Below are 14,896 nucleotides of genomic sequence, written 5' to 3' on the forward strand. Positions count from 1 at the left end.
TTGTATTATTTGTTTCTTTGTTTTTGCTTTTGTGTTTTATGCATGTGTTTTATAAGAAACCATTTTATGTTATTTTCACTATAATCATTTTGAATCACATTACTGATTAATAAAACTGTTGAATATACTTATGTAAACTTGATGTGTCTGTTTAGTCATCTGTATTGTAACCTAAATGATTTACAGGGGTAGTTCACCCACCAAATTAACTCTCCCCCCCCCCCTTTTTCTTTATCTATGAAGCCTTGAATTCATGGAGATTTATTTTTTGTTTGCGCCACATTACTGATCCAATATTCCAATATTTGATTAATTGAAGTAAATTGGAGTGGCTGATAGAAAAGTCATTTTGGGGGTGAACTACCTCTAAAAAAAAGTATTAAAAATGAATACATTCCTCCTGACCTTAAGAAAGAATAATCAAGTGCAGAAAACAAAACAGAAATTTTATTTTTTTAGATGAAGTCATCCATTAAAAGAAGAACCAGTTTGGTTCTCCCATGGAACAAACTACTGGAATAGTGTGTCAATAATATTATGTGGTTCAACAGTTATTTAATAATCATGGCCATGAGGGACTTGTTAAGGAAATCCCGGGTGACTAGACAGTTTTCAGTTTCCTTTTGCACAGGAGCAAGCCCTCTGGGCTGGATTTCCCCTAACTCTCCGACATGATGATGACTCATGTCATCATCATACCTTCTTCACTAACTTGAGAGAAGTAAGTACGTTTTCTGTTCTCCTGCTTTAACCACGAGATAGACGCATGGGGCATGGCCCAATGCTTACGGTAATTATAGGCTCATAGTGTTGTGATCGCCTATTTTTGGCGAGCGACACCATCATACGACGAAGTAGATCAGGCAGGCATATGGGATAAATACATAAATGTATGTCTCCAGTGTGTAGCAGACCTAGAGCCTACTTTAGCAATTGGCCGATCTACAAAGTGAGGCGTTGTGAGCTTGTAGATCTGCTATTTTCAAAAGGATTTTTTTTTAATTAATTTTGTATTAAAACTTTTTTATTTTGATGCCAATACTTTTGTTATTTTACTCAAGTAAATGTTGAATCCCGAACTTGTACTTGTAACAGACTATTTCTACAATAAGGTATTACTTTTAAGTAAAAAATGTGAGTACTTCTTCCATCACTGTATTTGCAGAACTATCAACATTTTACAACAGTAGGCTGTGTACCTATGTATGGGAACATGAAACACAAAAATTGTTGTCTGTATAAAATGTATTGTCTTTAAACAATCTGCTAGAAGTGGTTTTGTAATAATAATCCAAATCTACCAAGTAACTTGTAACTAAAGTTTTCAAATGATTCTAGTGGAGTAAAAGTACAATATTAGCCTTTGAGATGCAGTCGAGTAATAAGTATAAAGTATTGAAAATTGGAAATACTCCAGTAAAGTAAAAAAAAAACTCAAAATTGTAGTATAGTACTTGAGTAAATGTTCTTAGTTACTTTACACCACTGATTCAGTTATTGTTTGAATACCATTTTATACAAACAACAATGTTTGTGTTTCATGTTTGTAGATCTGCTATTTTCAAATATTTTAGTATACTTTTGGCACTTTAAGTACATTTTGATGCCAATACTTTTGCACTTTTACTCAAGTAAATTTTGAATTCTGGACTTTTACTTGTAACAGAGTATTTCTATATTGCAGTATTGGTACTTTTACTTAAGTAAAGAATTGGAGTACTTTTCCCACCACTGGATAGTTCTGCAAATATAACAAATCATAATGTATCTAGTTTGTTATCTAGTCATGGGTTTATTGTGACGTTTCACCAGACAGGAAGTGGTACTAGTGGGCTGGCCTTACAGATACTGTATCACAACAGAGTTACTTTACTGCGTTTATATTGTCGTGAAAAGGTGCGTTTTATTTATCCTATTCTAGTGCCAGGCTGCATATAAACTCGCCGTTTTTTGTAATTGTGTGGTTTAAAAAGACAACAGCGAGATTGTTCTATGGAAGTTTAAGCAGCTGGCTTTATTTAGCTGCCATTAGCTAATAGCTAGCTAACGTTTGGTTCGTACGGAAGTGTTTAGCGATGGGGTTTTGTGGTTGTGAAATCATCTCATTTTTGTAGTTAATACCCTGTAACTAAACTGTCATTTGTTGCATGCATTTGGCAGGTAATATGTATGTTTCTTGTTGAGATGGGCAGCTAATTAATTAGCTGCCCATCTCAAACCTGGACGATTTCATCCTATATATTTTTTTTAAAGGCCTAGTTAGCTGGAGAAGACTAAAATAAAAACTAAATAAAACTAAAAACTCATCTACAAGCTAAATAACGCGTCGTATCGTGACGCAAGGCAGCCTAGTGCATTGGTTCTCAAAGTGGGGTCCGGGGACCCCCCAGGGGTCCTTGAGGGAGTTCCAGGGGGTCCCCAGCTAAATGACAGATAGTTAGGAACCAAATGGACCCTTATAGGTCTGTAACTCTGAGAGTGTACAAATGGAACCAAATGGGTCCATTTGGTTCCATTTGTACACTCTCAGAGTTAAATTAACATTGATTTCACAATATAAATTGGGGTCCCAGAGATAGAAATGCCATCAAATGGGGGTCTGTAGCCTAATGCATGTCAAACTGGGGGTCCTTGAAATTAAAATGGTTGAGAATCACTGCTAGAGCCATACAAATCTTCTCAAAGGGGTCCTTGGCATATCTTTTCAAATGGGCGTCCGCGGGCTAATAAGTGTCAAGAACCACTGGCCTAGCGCATATCATACACAGAACGTTCTTTGTATGATACAGTTATGCATGCACTTGGTAAATCAGAACTGACCTCCATTGATACATCTAATGCTGACCATGTCCCAGTCCTAGATACTGTATATCTGCTGTCAATTGCAGACATGGGTCACACTTTGCTCAGCTCTGAAATTAAAGAAAACAATACAGTTAAACCATCAACATGAATATAAATACAAATGATGTACACCAACTTTCTACTTTTCTGTCACTCATATTATTATGTTCTCTGGGTGTCTAGATAAATGATGTCTTCTCTGGGTGTGCCTATAGATCAATAAGCATAACCCACTATGTAACTGTTTGGAACCTGATTGTAAAAACAGTGATGATGGCTACATTGGGAACTAGAAAAACATCAAGATTAAAATTGTCTCGCCATCGTCAATTAAGCTGTATTTTTTTCTTGTTTCTACAGGTGCTGCCAACATTGATGCCGTAAAGAGGGGATTTCCTCGTTCTTGCTGAGATAGTTATTGTCCTCAGAGGGGACTTTCATTTCATCAAGTGGAGTTTATAATATTCTAATGGAAGCCTAAACTCCCACGAAGGGGATGCCCACCTGGGGGGGAGGTTTGAGAGTTCATAGTCATTGGCCTGTGTGTGTGTGTGTGTGTGTGTTGTGTGTGTTGTGTAATACATGCTTAACTAATTAGTTATGTTTCGACTCCAATCATTGTTGTCACGGTTAGAGGGTACGATAGACACTATGAAATGCTCGTCTCCCAGGACTGTACTAGAAAATCTGTCAAACTCAGATCCTGGATGAGTATCGTCCGTGAGCAACATCCCTGTTTTTTCATTTGAGCATTTCTCATCTCATCGTTTTAAAACTGAACATATTTTATTTTGCAGTAAAAATAGAAATTCTGTGCTGCAGCTCCATCATATGGAGGTGAGGAGAGGAGTGACATGTGGTAATGCTGGCTGGATGGAGCAATATGCTGCTTATCATTCTGCTTTGAATTATTTATCGGCAGGACCCAGAGACAGGATTTCTAGTATGTATGCTTGGGCACGGTTCGCTGTGGTGGAAGAAGTACTCAAATATTTTACTTAAGTAAAAAGTAGCCATACCACAATATAGAAATACTCTGTTACAAGTAAAACCCTGTATTCAATTTATTGGCATCAAAATATAGTTACAGTACCAAAGTAAAAGTACTAACATTTGTCAAACTTCTTTGAAAATATCAGATCTTCAAGCAACAACAGAACAACAACTTGTCACGTCGTCATTCTAACATAGGATTTAAGTGGTTAACGGATATTTTGTATTAATAATCAAATCTGCAAAGTAACTAGTAACTAAGGATGTCAAATAATTGTTGTGGAGTAAAAAGTAAAAAATGTGCCTTTTGGGATATAGAAATAAATACAATAGAAAGACTCAAATAAAGTAAAAGTACCTCCAAATTGTACTTAAGTACAGAACTTGAGTAAATGTTTCACCAGGAGGGCATAACACGCTATCCCTCCCAGTTCCACTCCCTTTTGTAGGAGACACTAGTGTAGCCACAGAGGATGCCTTCCCCTGCCGGCTGCTCACCTGTGAACACAGCTAATTGTGTTCATTGGAGCGCCTAGCCCTTCCAGAGGAGGAATGCAAATCTAGTCTCGTGATGTGCAGGTACTATGTCCCTGCTCCATCCGCCCAGGACACCACCTTTGTTTCTTCTTTCATACAATTACATTCTCTTCATGTCCACGAAACTAGCACAAAAGTTTAGTCATTTAATTTGGAAATACCCATGTAATTTTTACCATTTGTCTCTATCTCAATATATGTGTGTGTGTGTGTGTGTGTGTGTGTGTGTGTGTGTGTGTGTGTGTGTGTGTGTGTGTGTGTGTATGAGACACCCTGGGTATTCTCAAACCTCTCCCCCCTATTGGAGGGCATCTCTTCTTTAAATCATAAAATCTTTTGTCCTTGAAAAATGGAAACACTTCTTCAGCTGAAAAACAACCAATTTCTGATGGGTCTGTGTCGCAATGGGCCTCCACCAGACCTGCAATACGACAACTCCTCAGGTACAAAATGTTTTATTTCTTTTCATCATTTTACTTAAACAACATATATTATAAAGATACACAAAGTAAAACCCATGCTAAAGAACTGGAAGAAGGGCATGGGCATTAAAATAAAATGAGTTACAGCGGCTAGCATACTGTGTCATTTTAGATTTCTTTGGCTATTCAAAAATAGCAGATATACAAGCTCATAGCGTGGTACCGAGTGCCGCGCTATGAGCTTGTAGATCTGCAATTTTTTTGAAAAATTGTGAAAATGTGTGCAAATCTTTGAATTTTTTTTTTCCATAATGAACATTTTTAATTCTATTACAACTTCTGGGGGGTCCCTGGAACAATATATTTTTGAGATGGGGGTCTGCGGACAAAATTCATATACTTTTCGTGGTCCTTGACATGAAAAAGTTTTGAGAACCACTGATTATAGCAACATCATTTTTTTCTCAAAAAACTGTTAGGATTTAGAAGACATTTGTAGAATCCCCCAGAAGCAAAGATTTGAGTTACAAATGTTCGCTTTCAAAAATATATATATTCAGATTTGCTCAAATTTTCAAGATGTTTCTAAAATAGCAGATCTACAAGCTCATAGCACGGCACTCGGTGCCGCGCTATGAGCTTGTAGATCTGCTATTTTTGAATAGCCCAAAGAAATCTTAAAATGACACAGATGCGTTCCCGGTCTTAATGGGTTAAAACTCAACTTTTTTTTCTTCTTTATTGTGTGTGTGTGCAAATTAGAATACATCGATTGTCTCTTGAACACAATATATTTTACATCCGCAGAGCTCTTTCGCATCTCTACCTTCGCCCGCTTTCCCACCTCGGGGGTCACGGAGCGGAGTCTGGCAAGGGCGGGTTGGTTCTACACGGGCGTGGGCGACCGAGTGCAGTGTTTCCGGTGTAACGTGACGGCAGAGGGCTGGCAGGCCGGGGACTGTCCCACGGAGAAACACAGACAGCTCTCTCCTTCCTGCTCATTCATTCAGAGCCTTCCATCCACGGCAAACCTCCTCTCCTCCTCCCACTCTGCCTTCTCCCCACTCCGCAGTGCACCAGTCATACCAGTAAGACATGAAAAATCACACCCTGTGTGAAGGTAGCGGCGCCTTTGATACATTTTGTCATCGATATGTGTTTATAATGTGTTTATAGACATGTGTCACGTGAAGCTTGACCAATCACTTTGTTGACGCACCTGACCAATCAGAGCGTTGACGGGTCTGACCAATCAGAGCGTTGACGGGTCTGACTAATCAGAGCGTTGACGGGTCTGTCCAATCAGAGCGTTGACGGGTCTGACCAATCAGAGCGTTGACGGGTCTGACCAATCAGAGCGTTGACGGTGAACACGGACAAAGTCAGGTATAGAGTAACGGCTAGCGCTGCTAAAAAGTAACGTGAGGATAAGGGCAATAAACAGGGCTGCATGTTCTTTCAAAATGCCAATGATGGTTGATGACCATCATTTCATATGGTTCATATGGCAAGACAGTGACTCTGCAATTTCTTTCTGTTGGAAAAATGTTTCAGACATTTAAAAAAAACAAGGTATTCTGGAACTGTGCAGAACCCATAGGTCAGCAAATGAAGTTGCATGTCTCATGTCTAATTGAACCATTTACCATTACAACTGCATTTACCTTGTATAGCAGTCCTTACATACGTACAATATTTTGCAAAAATGTAGCTGTTTTTTCCATCAATATGGTGTAACCATGTGTTTATATTTAAATTCTGAAATTACTGTAATATAAAGCGGCTTAGTAGTGCGCTGTTGGCATCTCAATTCATCTCATAAAAACCTGTGAACATCTGTGGTGTTAATTCAACTTGTAATACTGAGAGTTTTGACATTTGTAAACGTCAATGTAAAGTGCATTCCCTGTGTTTTTCTATAATGGCTCATGTAACCTGAGAAAGCAGCAGAACAAACGTGCAATGAAAAACAACTAAAGCACTTGACGAGAAGACATGCGGAAACAGATTTGGGAACAGAGAACGAGAAGGGACTGACATGAAACCGTGGAGAATCATACTAGTTCTCTGTCCTAACAACAGCTTTGTTGCTGTTTTTCATTTATTAATTCAGTTTGTACCTATTTACCTTTTGTAAAACTAAATCTTATTTTAAGAATCTAGATTACATTTTTAAGTGTTTTTTTTTGTGATGTTTTATGTTTTCCTCTAGCTTTCTGGCCCAGGCCCTGCCGCCAACCCTCCGACAGGAAGCCAAGGAGAGGAGCCAGTGGCAGGCTACCTGAATATGGGCTTCTCCGCACCACCACCCTCCAGCCCCCTCAGCTCCCGCGGCGTGGAGGACATGTCCCACCAGAGGCCACCCACGTGCCACAACCCCAGCATGCGCAGAGAGCAGGAACGCCTTGACTCCTTCCACTCGTGGACTCTCTCTATCATCACCCCGGCAGAGCTGGCCAAGGCTGGCTTCTACCACCTGGGACAGGGGGACAGAGTGGCTTGCTTCACTTGTGGAGGACAGGTGCGTGAAACCTCATACATGTTGGTGGCTTCTCTTCACCGGAGGACTGTGTTGTGATGGACTAGTTGTGTTGATAGATGGGACAATGTGTTGATGTATATAATGAGCTTTCAATTACCTAATGTGTATTGTCTGATAGACATATCTAATATGTAATTTAGGGATGGGACAGATGCATGGTTAATCGCTATCTATATAAGCCCAATCAGCTGAAAACTTTATAAAATTAACTTGCATACTATAAATAATAATGACATTATTATTGCAGCATTGTATAGCATCAGATTTGATTTAACATTTAAATGGTTATAGAAGTGCTGGTTCAAATATGAGACGCACGCTGCTTTTCCTGCCACAGAGCGTTGCCGATGTGCAACCCTACTTAGGCCCAGAGCCTCAATGTTAATGTTAACTTTATCCTGTTGGATTTATCCACCATATGCATCAAATATCCAGTGTTGCTGTCTTTCATGAAATCTATAATTGTAACATCAAAACAAGTGGCATGTTATGGGTATCCTAATCCCAGTTAAATTGAAAGGCTTGGCTTGTAAAATAAAGTCTTTGCTCTGAAATCGTAGCTGATGGACAAAACTGGGAAACCTCAAGGCAGTTAAAAACTTTTCCAGACGACAGATTTGGTGTTGTGGTGGCTGAATTTATAGATTGCCAAATGTATGTATAATTGTGTATTTATTTCCATTATAGTCTCTGTTCACCTTGTAGGCTCTCTGTAATGAGATGGCTCATGGTTTCGTTCACTACAGTACTGATGTCAGTTGCTCTACATAATTGATGCAGTTTCTTTGTCCAAGGCCCATAATGATGTGCACTTTAATATTAATTTGTATATGAGTGCACTGTAATATTAATTTTTGTTTATGAGTGCACTGTAATATTAATTAGTATATGACCTCATGTTACAGTGAATGGCTGATAACCCCAAACACTCATGTGTCTTTACAAAGAAATGCCTATCTCTACAGTTTATATGAACCAACAAGTGTTTCTCATTTACAAGAACTTTTCTCTAGATAATTGCTCAACAGTGTGTGGGTCAGTTTATAAATATGTATCTACTATACATCTGTATATTCAAATAAACAGAACCTCTATTTATGTAAATATGTCGGGGAATATGCAAATAAACCATTTACTTATTTGTAGCTGAGTAACTGGGAGCCAGGCGACAGGGCTGTGTCAGAACACCAGAGGCATTACCCAAACTGCCGCTTCGTCCGAGGGGACAGGGCCGACAACGTGTCCCTGGCTGGGGCTGCCGGGGCTGGGCCTGGGGGAGTGGCCGCGGCGGTAGCAGCGCCTGGAGCCTCCCAGCAGGGAGTGACGGCTCTCAGTAATGTATCCAACCCAGCCATGCAACAGAGTGAAGAGAGACTGCTCACCTTTGTAAACTGGCCCTCTCGCATCCCTGTCCGTCCTGACCAGCTGGCCAAAGCCGGCTTCTACTACGTAGGTAAGAATTGTGTATCAGAGCAGAGTAGTCATTTGATGTATCATGTAGTTGATATATTATAATAATACATGCACAGGTCTAGTGTGATTGTTATGGCTGTGCCTCACTAATACACTGTTAAAGAGGTTATGATTTCTCACCGTCTGTACTTTAATGACTGGAATTAATGAACTCTTCATTTACTGTTCTTTTTTTTTTATTGGGTTTTCACAGAAGCATTCATTATTGAAGAAATTACCAGTCAGGGAATAGTTTCATATTTTTCAAATGCTTGACTAAAGCACTGGAATGGAGTTAGAGAGGGCATGACTTCATAGCTAACGCATTGGAGCAGAGCTAGGGAGGGGAGGACTTAATTTCTTCTTACACTTGTTATTTCTTGGAAGTATGTTCTTTCTTCTTTGGACTTTCCAATGAAAACAGCAATTCCCTTTATTTTAACTACAGTGTAACGGTTGCAATTTCTAGACTTTATTAAAGCAGGAAAGTCCAGTTGAAGAAAAATTACCGGTTTAAACACGATGGTTTTGACATACTTAGAGCTTCCCCCCCTTAATAAGCCAAAAACTATGTATAGGTCACCGCAGTACAGAACCAAGAAAGAGAGGGAGAAGCGTTCTCCAAAGCATTGACTCCCCCCTAACCGCTCAAACCCTATACTTGGTTGACCGGATTCCCATTGGTTCTATGCTAGGCCCCCTCACGCTACGCTAAATATCTTTGCTGAAAACAGTTCACAAGCTCATAGTCATAGTGCACCGCTTTGCGAACTTGGTAATCTGCTTTTGCAGAAAATATTAGCCCCAGAATGCTAGGGTTCAAGTGGTTGATCCCCCAACACCTGTTTCTTCTTACTTGACATCAGATAATTGAACTGTCTTGCATTGTGTTTCAGGTCGTAACGATGACGTGAAGTGTTTCTGCTGTGACGGAGGACTGCGATGCTGGGAGTCCGGAGATGATCCTTGGGTGGAACATGCTAAATGGTTTCCCAGGTAAACACAGCTATTTAAAATAAATACTTTATTATGCGTCACTATTGTTACAGTGTTACAAAGTCCCTTGAACAAAGTAAACCCTGTTAAAAGTGTGTTATTATAGCTATCAATATTAGCTGCACTGTTGTGTCAGCACTAACATTATTGCTTATTATTACTTATTACTTCATTACTGCAGGCCAACATAGTGAATTAAATACATAAATAATGAGTTGTTTACATACAGTAAATGTGTTGATTCATGTTCCTCTGGTTTATTGCAGATGTGAATACTTGCTCCAAGAGAAGGGACAGGAGTTTGTTCATCAGATCCAGGCTCGTTTCCCTCGACTGTTTGAACAGGTTGGTACAGAACCTCCCCACCTTTCTTGACTGGAATGATTGGCATTTGAATGCACATATACAGCTGGCATTTCAGGCAGTGAAATTCTCCTTATTTAATTAAGTCAAAATAAAAAGAAGTCAAGAATAGAAAATAGAACTGTGTGTGTGTGTGTGTGTGTGTGTGTGTGTGTGTGTGTGTGTGTGTGTGTTCTCCCTACAGCTCCTTACAAATGGAGACAGCAGCTCCAGGGAGTTTGTAGATCCCCCAGGTGAGCATGAAACAATAAAAAATAGATTTTACAGGAGTGGCAATTAAACTTTGCACAAGAGTTCTCCTTGTTCCTATGTGGGTAACAATTGACCTGCCTTGCATCTTATTATTTTATGATTAAGTCCATCCACTTAGGTCTTTGCTTAGTGTTAGTGATGAGCGGGTCGACCCGTAACCCGCGGGACCCGCGGGTCAACCCGCGGCGCGGGTGGGTCGAGTCAGAATTTCAGAGGCAATTATGCGGGCTGTGGGTGAGCGGGTCAGCCGCTCTCACACGCAAAAAAAATAAAAATAATCACATGCTCTTGTTTTGTCTGTATTCCTAATAAGAATAAGAATAATAACAATAAAACAGTTTGAATATACTTGGGGATTCTTTTCTGACCATGATTTTACAGAATAAAAAAAAAATTGCGGGTCGCGGGGCGGGTTGAGCCATAGATTTATATATGGGTTCGCGGGGCGGGTTGAGGCGGGTTGGGTTCCGTCGCGGGGCGGGGCGGGTCATGAAAAAACCCGACCCGCTCATCACTACTTAGTGTAGTTTTTATCAGACATCACAAGTTGATTGACAACAATACATCTTTTTACATATCTGTCAAAAGGATAAAACACACACTATTGTGGTCCTTTGAATGCAAATGTGTGTAAACTAAGTACCATGTGTTTGTGGGGGGTGTAGCAGAGACATACAGAAAGATACAATGATAAATACATTTATACAATTTCCAACGTAATAGACAACTAAAATTATAAAAGACAGCATGTATACCAGCCCAGTAATAATAATGTATGTATAGGGGCACTCTTATTGACCATATTCACATGGCAGCCATTTTGTTAATGGCTGCCAAATATATCAAATATGGTCAACCATACACAGCTTAGGTCTTGCGTAGTCAGACAATCGGAGATCTCCGCCTGCTGATACGATGGTGACATCTAAATTCAATTAATGGGCTAGAACTGGGTGGAAGTGATTCAGAAATTAAACAAATTTAAAAAATAACAGCTTCACAGAACGAATGTTAAGACTTTAGGGCAGTCCTTCATTTGGGATGGTATCGGGATAGACAAAGCTTAACTTTTGGCATGCCATATCGTTGCATCTCTTATCTTTCTTTCTCTTTGTCTCTCTCTGCGACTTTTGCCCTCTCTCTCTCTTAGTGGTGCACCTCGGTCCGGGCGAGGAACGCTCTGAGGATGCAGTCATGATGAACACTCCAGTGATTAAGTCTGCCTTGGAGATGGGCTTTGAGCGCAGCCTGGTCAAGCAAACGGTCCAGAGTAAGATCCTGACCAGTGGAGAGAACTACAAAACAGTCCAGGAGTTGGTTTCGGATCTCCTGAGTGCTGAAGACCAGAAGAGAGAGGAGGAGCGGGAAATGCTGGCAGAGGCCATGGCGTCCGGTACGACAGACCTCCATGTTTTAAGCGCAATTATAACCCCCTACATTGACATTGTAGGGTTTTAGCTGGCACTGAGTGACATGCTATAGGTGCAATCTCAGTTCAGCAAGCTTCACTACACCAACAGTATAATCAGCCATAGTTAGTTGTACAGTAGTTAGACGTACAGGTCAGTCAGGTCAGAACCATAGTGCGCAATCTCTTATCCTGACCTAGGCCTAGGGCATTGGGTAAGGTACCACAGAGTGACAGCAGGGATAACGACAAGACCTTACTGTATAGGACGGGTTGAAGACGTTGTTTTCCTATTCTTTATAACGTATAAATACATTATGTAATTTCTATTCCCTCAGATGGGTTTACTTTTCTGAAGAGACACCAGGCTGCCCTGGTCCTGCGCCTGAAGAGCGTTGAAACTGTATTGGAGCATCTGAGGGGTGAAAATGTCATAAGTATGTTTTGTTACCACTACACACTGTACATCTTTAATGCAATTTTTCCATCTGGATAACTGCTGGAGTAAAACCACATAATACACATGACGCACGTCCCAATTCTGAGCATTTCATAATAGACGAACATTCTGTGAAAATTATGTGAAAACGGCTTTATTTCTTGTTCTGTCATTGAGTGTTGTCTTGCCTTTAGTTTGAATTAATATAAAGCACACTGAGCTTCATTTCGTGAATGAAAGGTAATACCATAAATCTGTTCACCAGCTGCTGAAGAATATGCCAGCCTCCAGGCACAGACGTCAGCCCAGCAGCAGACAGCTCGTCTGATAGAAATAGTCCTAACTAAGGGCAATGCTGCCGCTGAGGTTTTCCGCAACTGGATCCAGAAGAATGATGTCCACTTGCTCCGAGATCTCATGGGTACATACATAGCACTTGTACTTTTAACCATTTCATTGTAAAACGTTTTTGTAAGATTTTAGATTGGTACTACACCCACTACTAAGCATAAACCACAATAAAATGGAACCAAACAAAACTATACACATAATAGACACACATAAGAGTGGGGTATAAATCCAGAGTGGCAGTAACTGACCGGTTTGCAATTTTGACAGTTTTCTCTGCGCTTTCAGCCCAGGCAAATGAGGCTACATCACCAAGTCAAGATCTCTCAGGTATGTACAGTATACATATTTCTTGGGCAAGTGCATATTGCTTGGAAATTGTTAAAATATGTGTATATATACCGTACATAAACACATTGATTGGTTGAAAGTTCACTTTATTAATTTTGCCTTAAAACCTGCCTCAGGGTCAGAACAACAGTTGTAGTGCAACTTTTACTACAATGGCTAGATCTAATAAATATCCATGTTTCTCAATTTCCATGCCATCTCCACCTTTTGATGTAGACCTACCTATGGAGGAGCAGCTACGTCGCCTGCAGGAGGAGCGCACCTGTAAGGTGTGTATGGACAAAGAGGTGAACATCGTGTTCATACCATGCGGACACCTGGTGGTATGCAAGGAGTGTGCCCCCTCACTGCGAAAGTGCCCCATCTGTAGAGGCTTAGTGAAAGGGACGGTCCGAACCTTCCTCTCTTAATTTGGACTCCATGTTAAGGGAACAGTTTGTTTCCTCTAGTCTCATCTGCACCCATCGACTAAAAGCAATATACCATTTTAACTTACAAGGAGAAATAAGTTCAAGTTGCATATTTATTTATTCCCCATTTTTTACAACTTGTCCCTTTGGCATAGATGCCATTAAGATCTTGTCTTATTATACAGAAACATTTGGATTAATGTCTGTCACTAATCTGTACTCAATGCAAAGTACCATGCCTTTTACCTGTCAAATAAAAACTACAAAAATATTTCACATCTTGTGGCTGGTTGTTTTTCTCCCCATTTTGAGATTCTATTAACTCATTAAGACTTGGAACGCGTCTGTCACTTTTTGATTTGAGCTAAAAAGCATTATTTTACACTTTGGCTATTCAAAAATAGCAGATATACAAGCTCATACGAGCTTGTATAGATCTGCTATTTTTGAAAAATCGTGAAAAATATGTGCAAATCTTTGCATCTGGGGGGTCCCTGGAACAACATATTTTGAGATGGGGGTCGGCGGCCAAATACATATAATTTTGAGCAGGGGTCTTCAACGTTTTCAGGCCAGGGACCCCCTAGCTGAGAGAGAGATGAAGCAGGGACCCCCTCTATATTGTATACAATTGTGTTTCAGATAAAAACATTTCTTTTTACTTAGTCTGCTCTTTTTTCCCTCTACACCTAGCCTCTTTGCCAAAAATAGCCGATCTACAAGCTCTCAACGTGCGAGGCGTTGAGAGCTTGTAGATCTGCTATTTTCGGCTAATGTTCCCCTCAGAAAAGGAATAGGGTTCAAGTGGTTAATGTAAAAAAATTAGACTACTGCTGGTTCACAATTCAGAACAGCTATCCAGCTATAACGTTTAATACAAGTAAAAGAAGTTAAATGAATAAGTGGAGTAGCTACAATAAACAAAGATATTATTAGCATCTTTTAAACCAGAGGTTCCCAAACCTTTAAGCTCGGGACCCAAAACATATATTTGATGTCTCCCCGGGACCCAAAGCAGTGAACGTAGCAGATCTACAAGCTCACAATGCGTCACATCGTAAGCTTGTAGATCTGCTATTTTCACTACCGGGTGGTAAACGGAACGCTCGTCCCAAAAACACACTGCCCCATTTTTTTCGCGCTCCGAGGCCGCTGGTTTAGACCCGGGGCGGGGTGTTTTAGGACGACGGCTAGCGATTCAGGGGTGGCACCAGAACACACTAAAAAAACAGCAGATTCAGCAAAAAAACGGAAAAAAAACAAGACTCTCCCCACCAAAATTGGCAAGACACACCATCTCACCCCAACACCCCAAACCTGCTTGGGGTGATGGAGCAGGGACCCCCTACCTCGTAGGGTAGGGGGTAGGCCACCACATATATCGTATATTTATGTATAAAATTGTGTTTTATATGTATAAACAATTAAACATGAACAAATGGTTGCCTGGAGCCTGCTCCTACCCACAGGTTGTCCTAGTAGGTGTGCAAAAGACCTTTTCTTTCTCTACAAAATATGTATAAACATACCATGTTATTG

The 14,896-nt window shown here is 40.3% G+C and overlaps 1 protein-coding gene across 3 annotated transcripts; it reads left to right on the top strand.

Annotated features, from left to right (window-relative positions):
- Positions 1-645: 645 nt before the first annotated feature.
- Positions 646-13,626, top strand: birc2 (baculoviral IAP repeat containing 2). Of its 3 annotated transcripts, XM_084074657.1 has the most exons (14): positions 1,817-1,896; positions 3,205-4,570; positions 4,615-4,817; positions 5,604-5,884; positions 7,009-7,317; positions 8,485-8,791; positions 9,687-9,786; positions 10,053-10,131; positions 10,334-10,382; positions 11,552-11,794; positions 12,148-12,246; positions 12,514-12,669; positions 12,867-12,926; positions 13,164-13,626. In XM_084074657.1, exons 3-14 carry the CDS (start codon positions 4,724-4,726, stop codon positions 13,355-13,357), a joined length of 1,971 nt encoding a protein of 656 aa, XP_083930783.1. In that variant the 5' UTR covers positions 1,817-1,896; positions 3,205-4,570; positions 4,615-4,723; the 3' UTR covers positions 13,358-13,626. The 3 variants fall into 3 exon arrangements, with proteins under 3 accessions (XP_083930784.1, XP_083930783.1, XP_083930785.1); XM_084074658.1 differs by lacking the exon at positions 1,817-1,896 and adding an exon at positions 646-721 and having other exon boundaries at positions 3,205-4,817; XM_084074659.1 differs by having other exon boundaries at positions 3,205-4,817; positions 12,885-12,926.
- The last annotated feature ends 1,270 nt before the right edge of the window (positions 13,627-14,896 follow it).

Source organism: Gymnoscopelus microlampas, assembly GCF_963454915.1.
Source record: "Gymnoscopelus microlampas genome assembly, chromosome: 12".
Classification (NCBI taxonomy): Eukaryota; Metazoa; Chordata; class Actinopteri; order Myctophiformes; family Myctophidae; genus Gymnoscopelus; species Gymnoscopelus microlampas.

What these genes read in the sequence shown, in the direction of transcription:
- birc2 (XM_084074658.1), top strand. Translation starts at nt 4,724, where the DNA reads ATGGAAACACTTCTTCAGCTGAAAAACAACCAATTTCTGATGGGTCTG. An exon ending in CTTGCTCCGAGATCTCATGG is followed by an intron (nt 12,670 to 12,866) that starts GTACATACATAG and finishes CAATTTTGACAG; the next exon opens with TTTTCTCTGCGCTTTCAGCC. An exon ending in ACCAAGTCAAGATCTCTCAG is followed by an intron (nt 12,927 to 13,163) that starts GTATGTACAGTA and finishes CTTTTGATGTAG; the next exon opens with ACCTACCTATGGAGGAGCAG.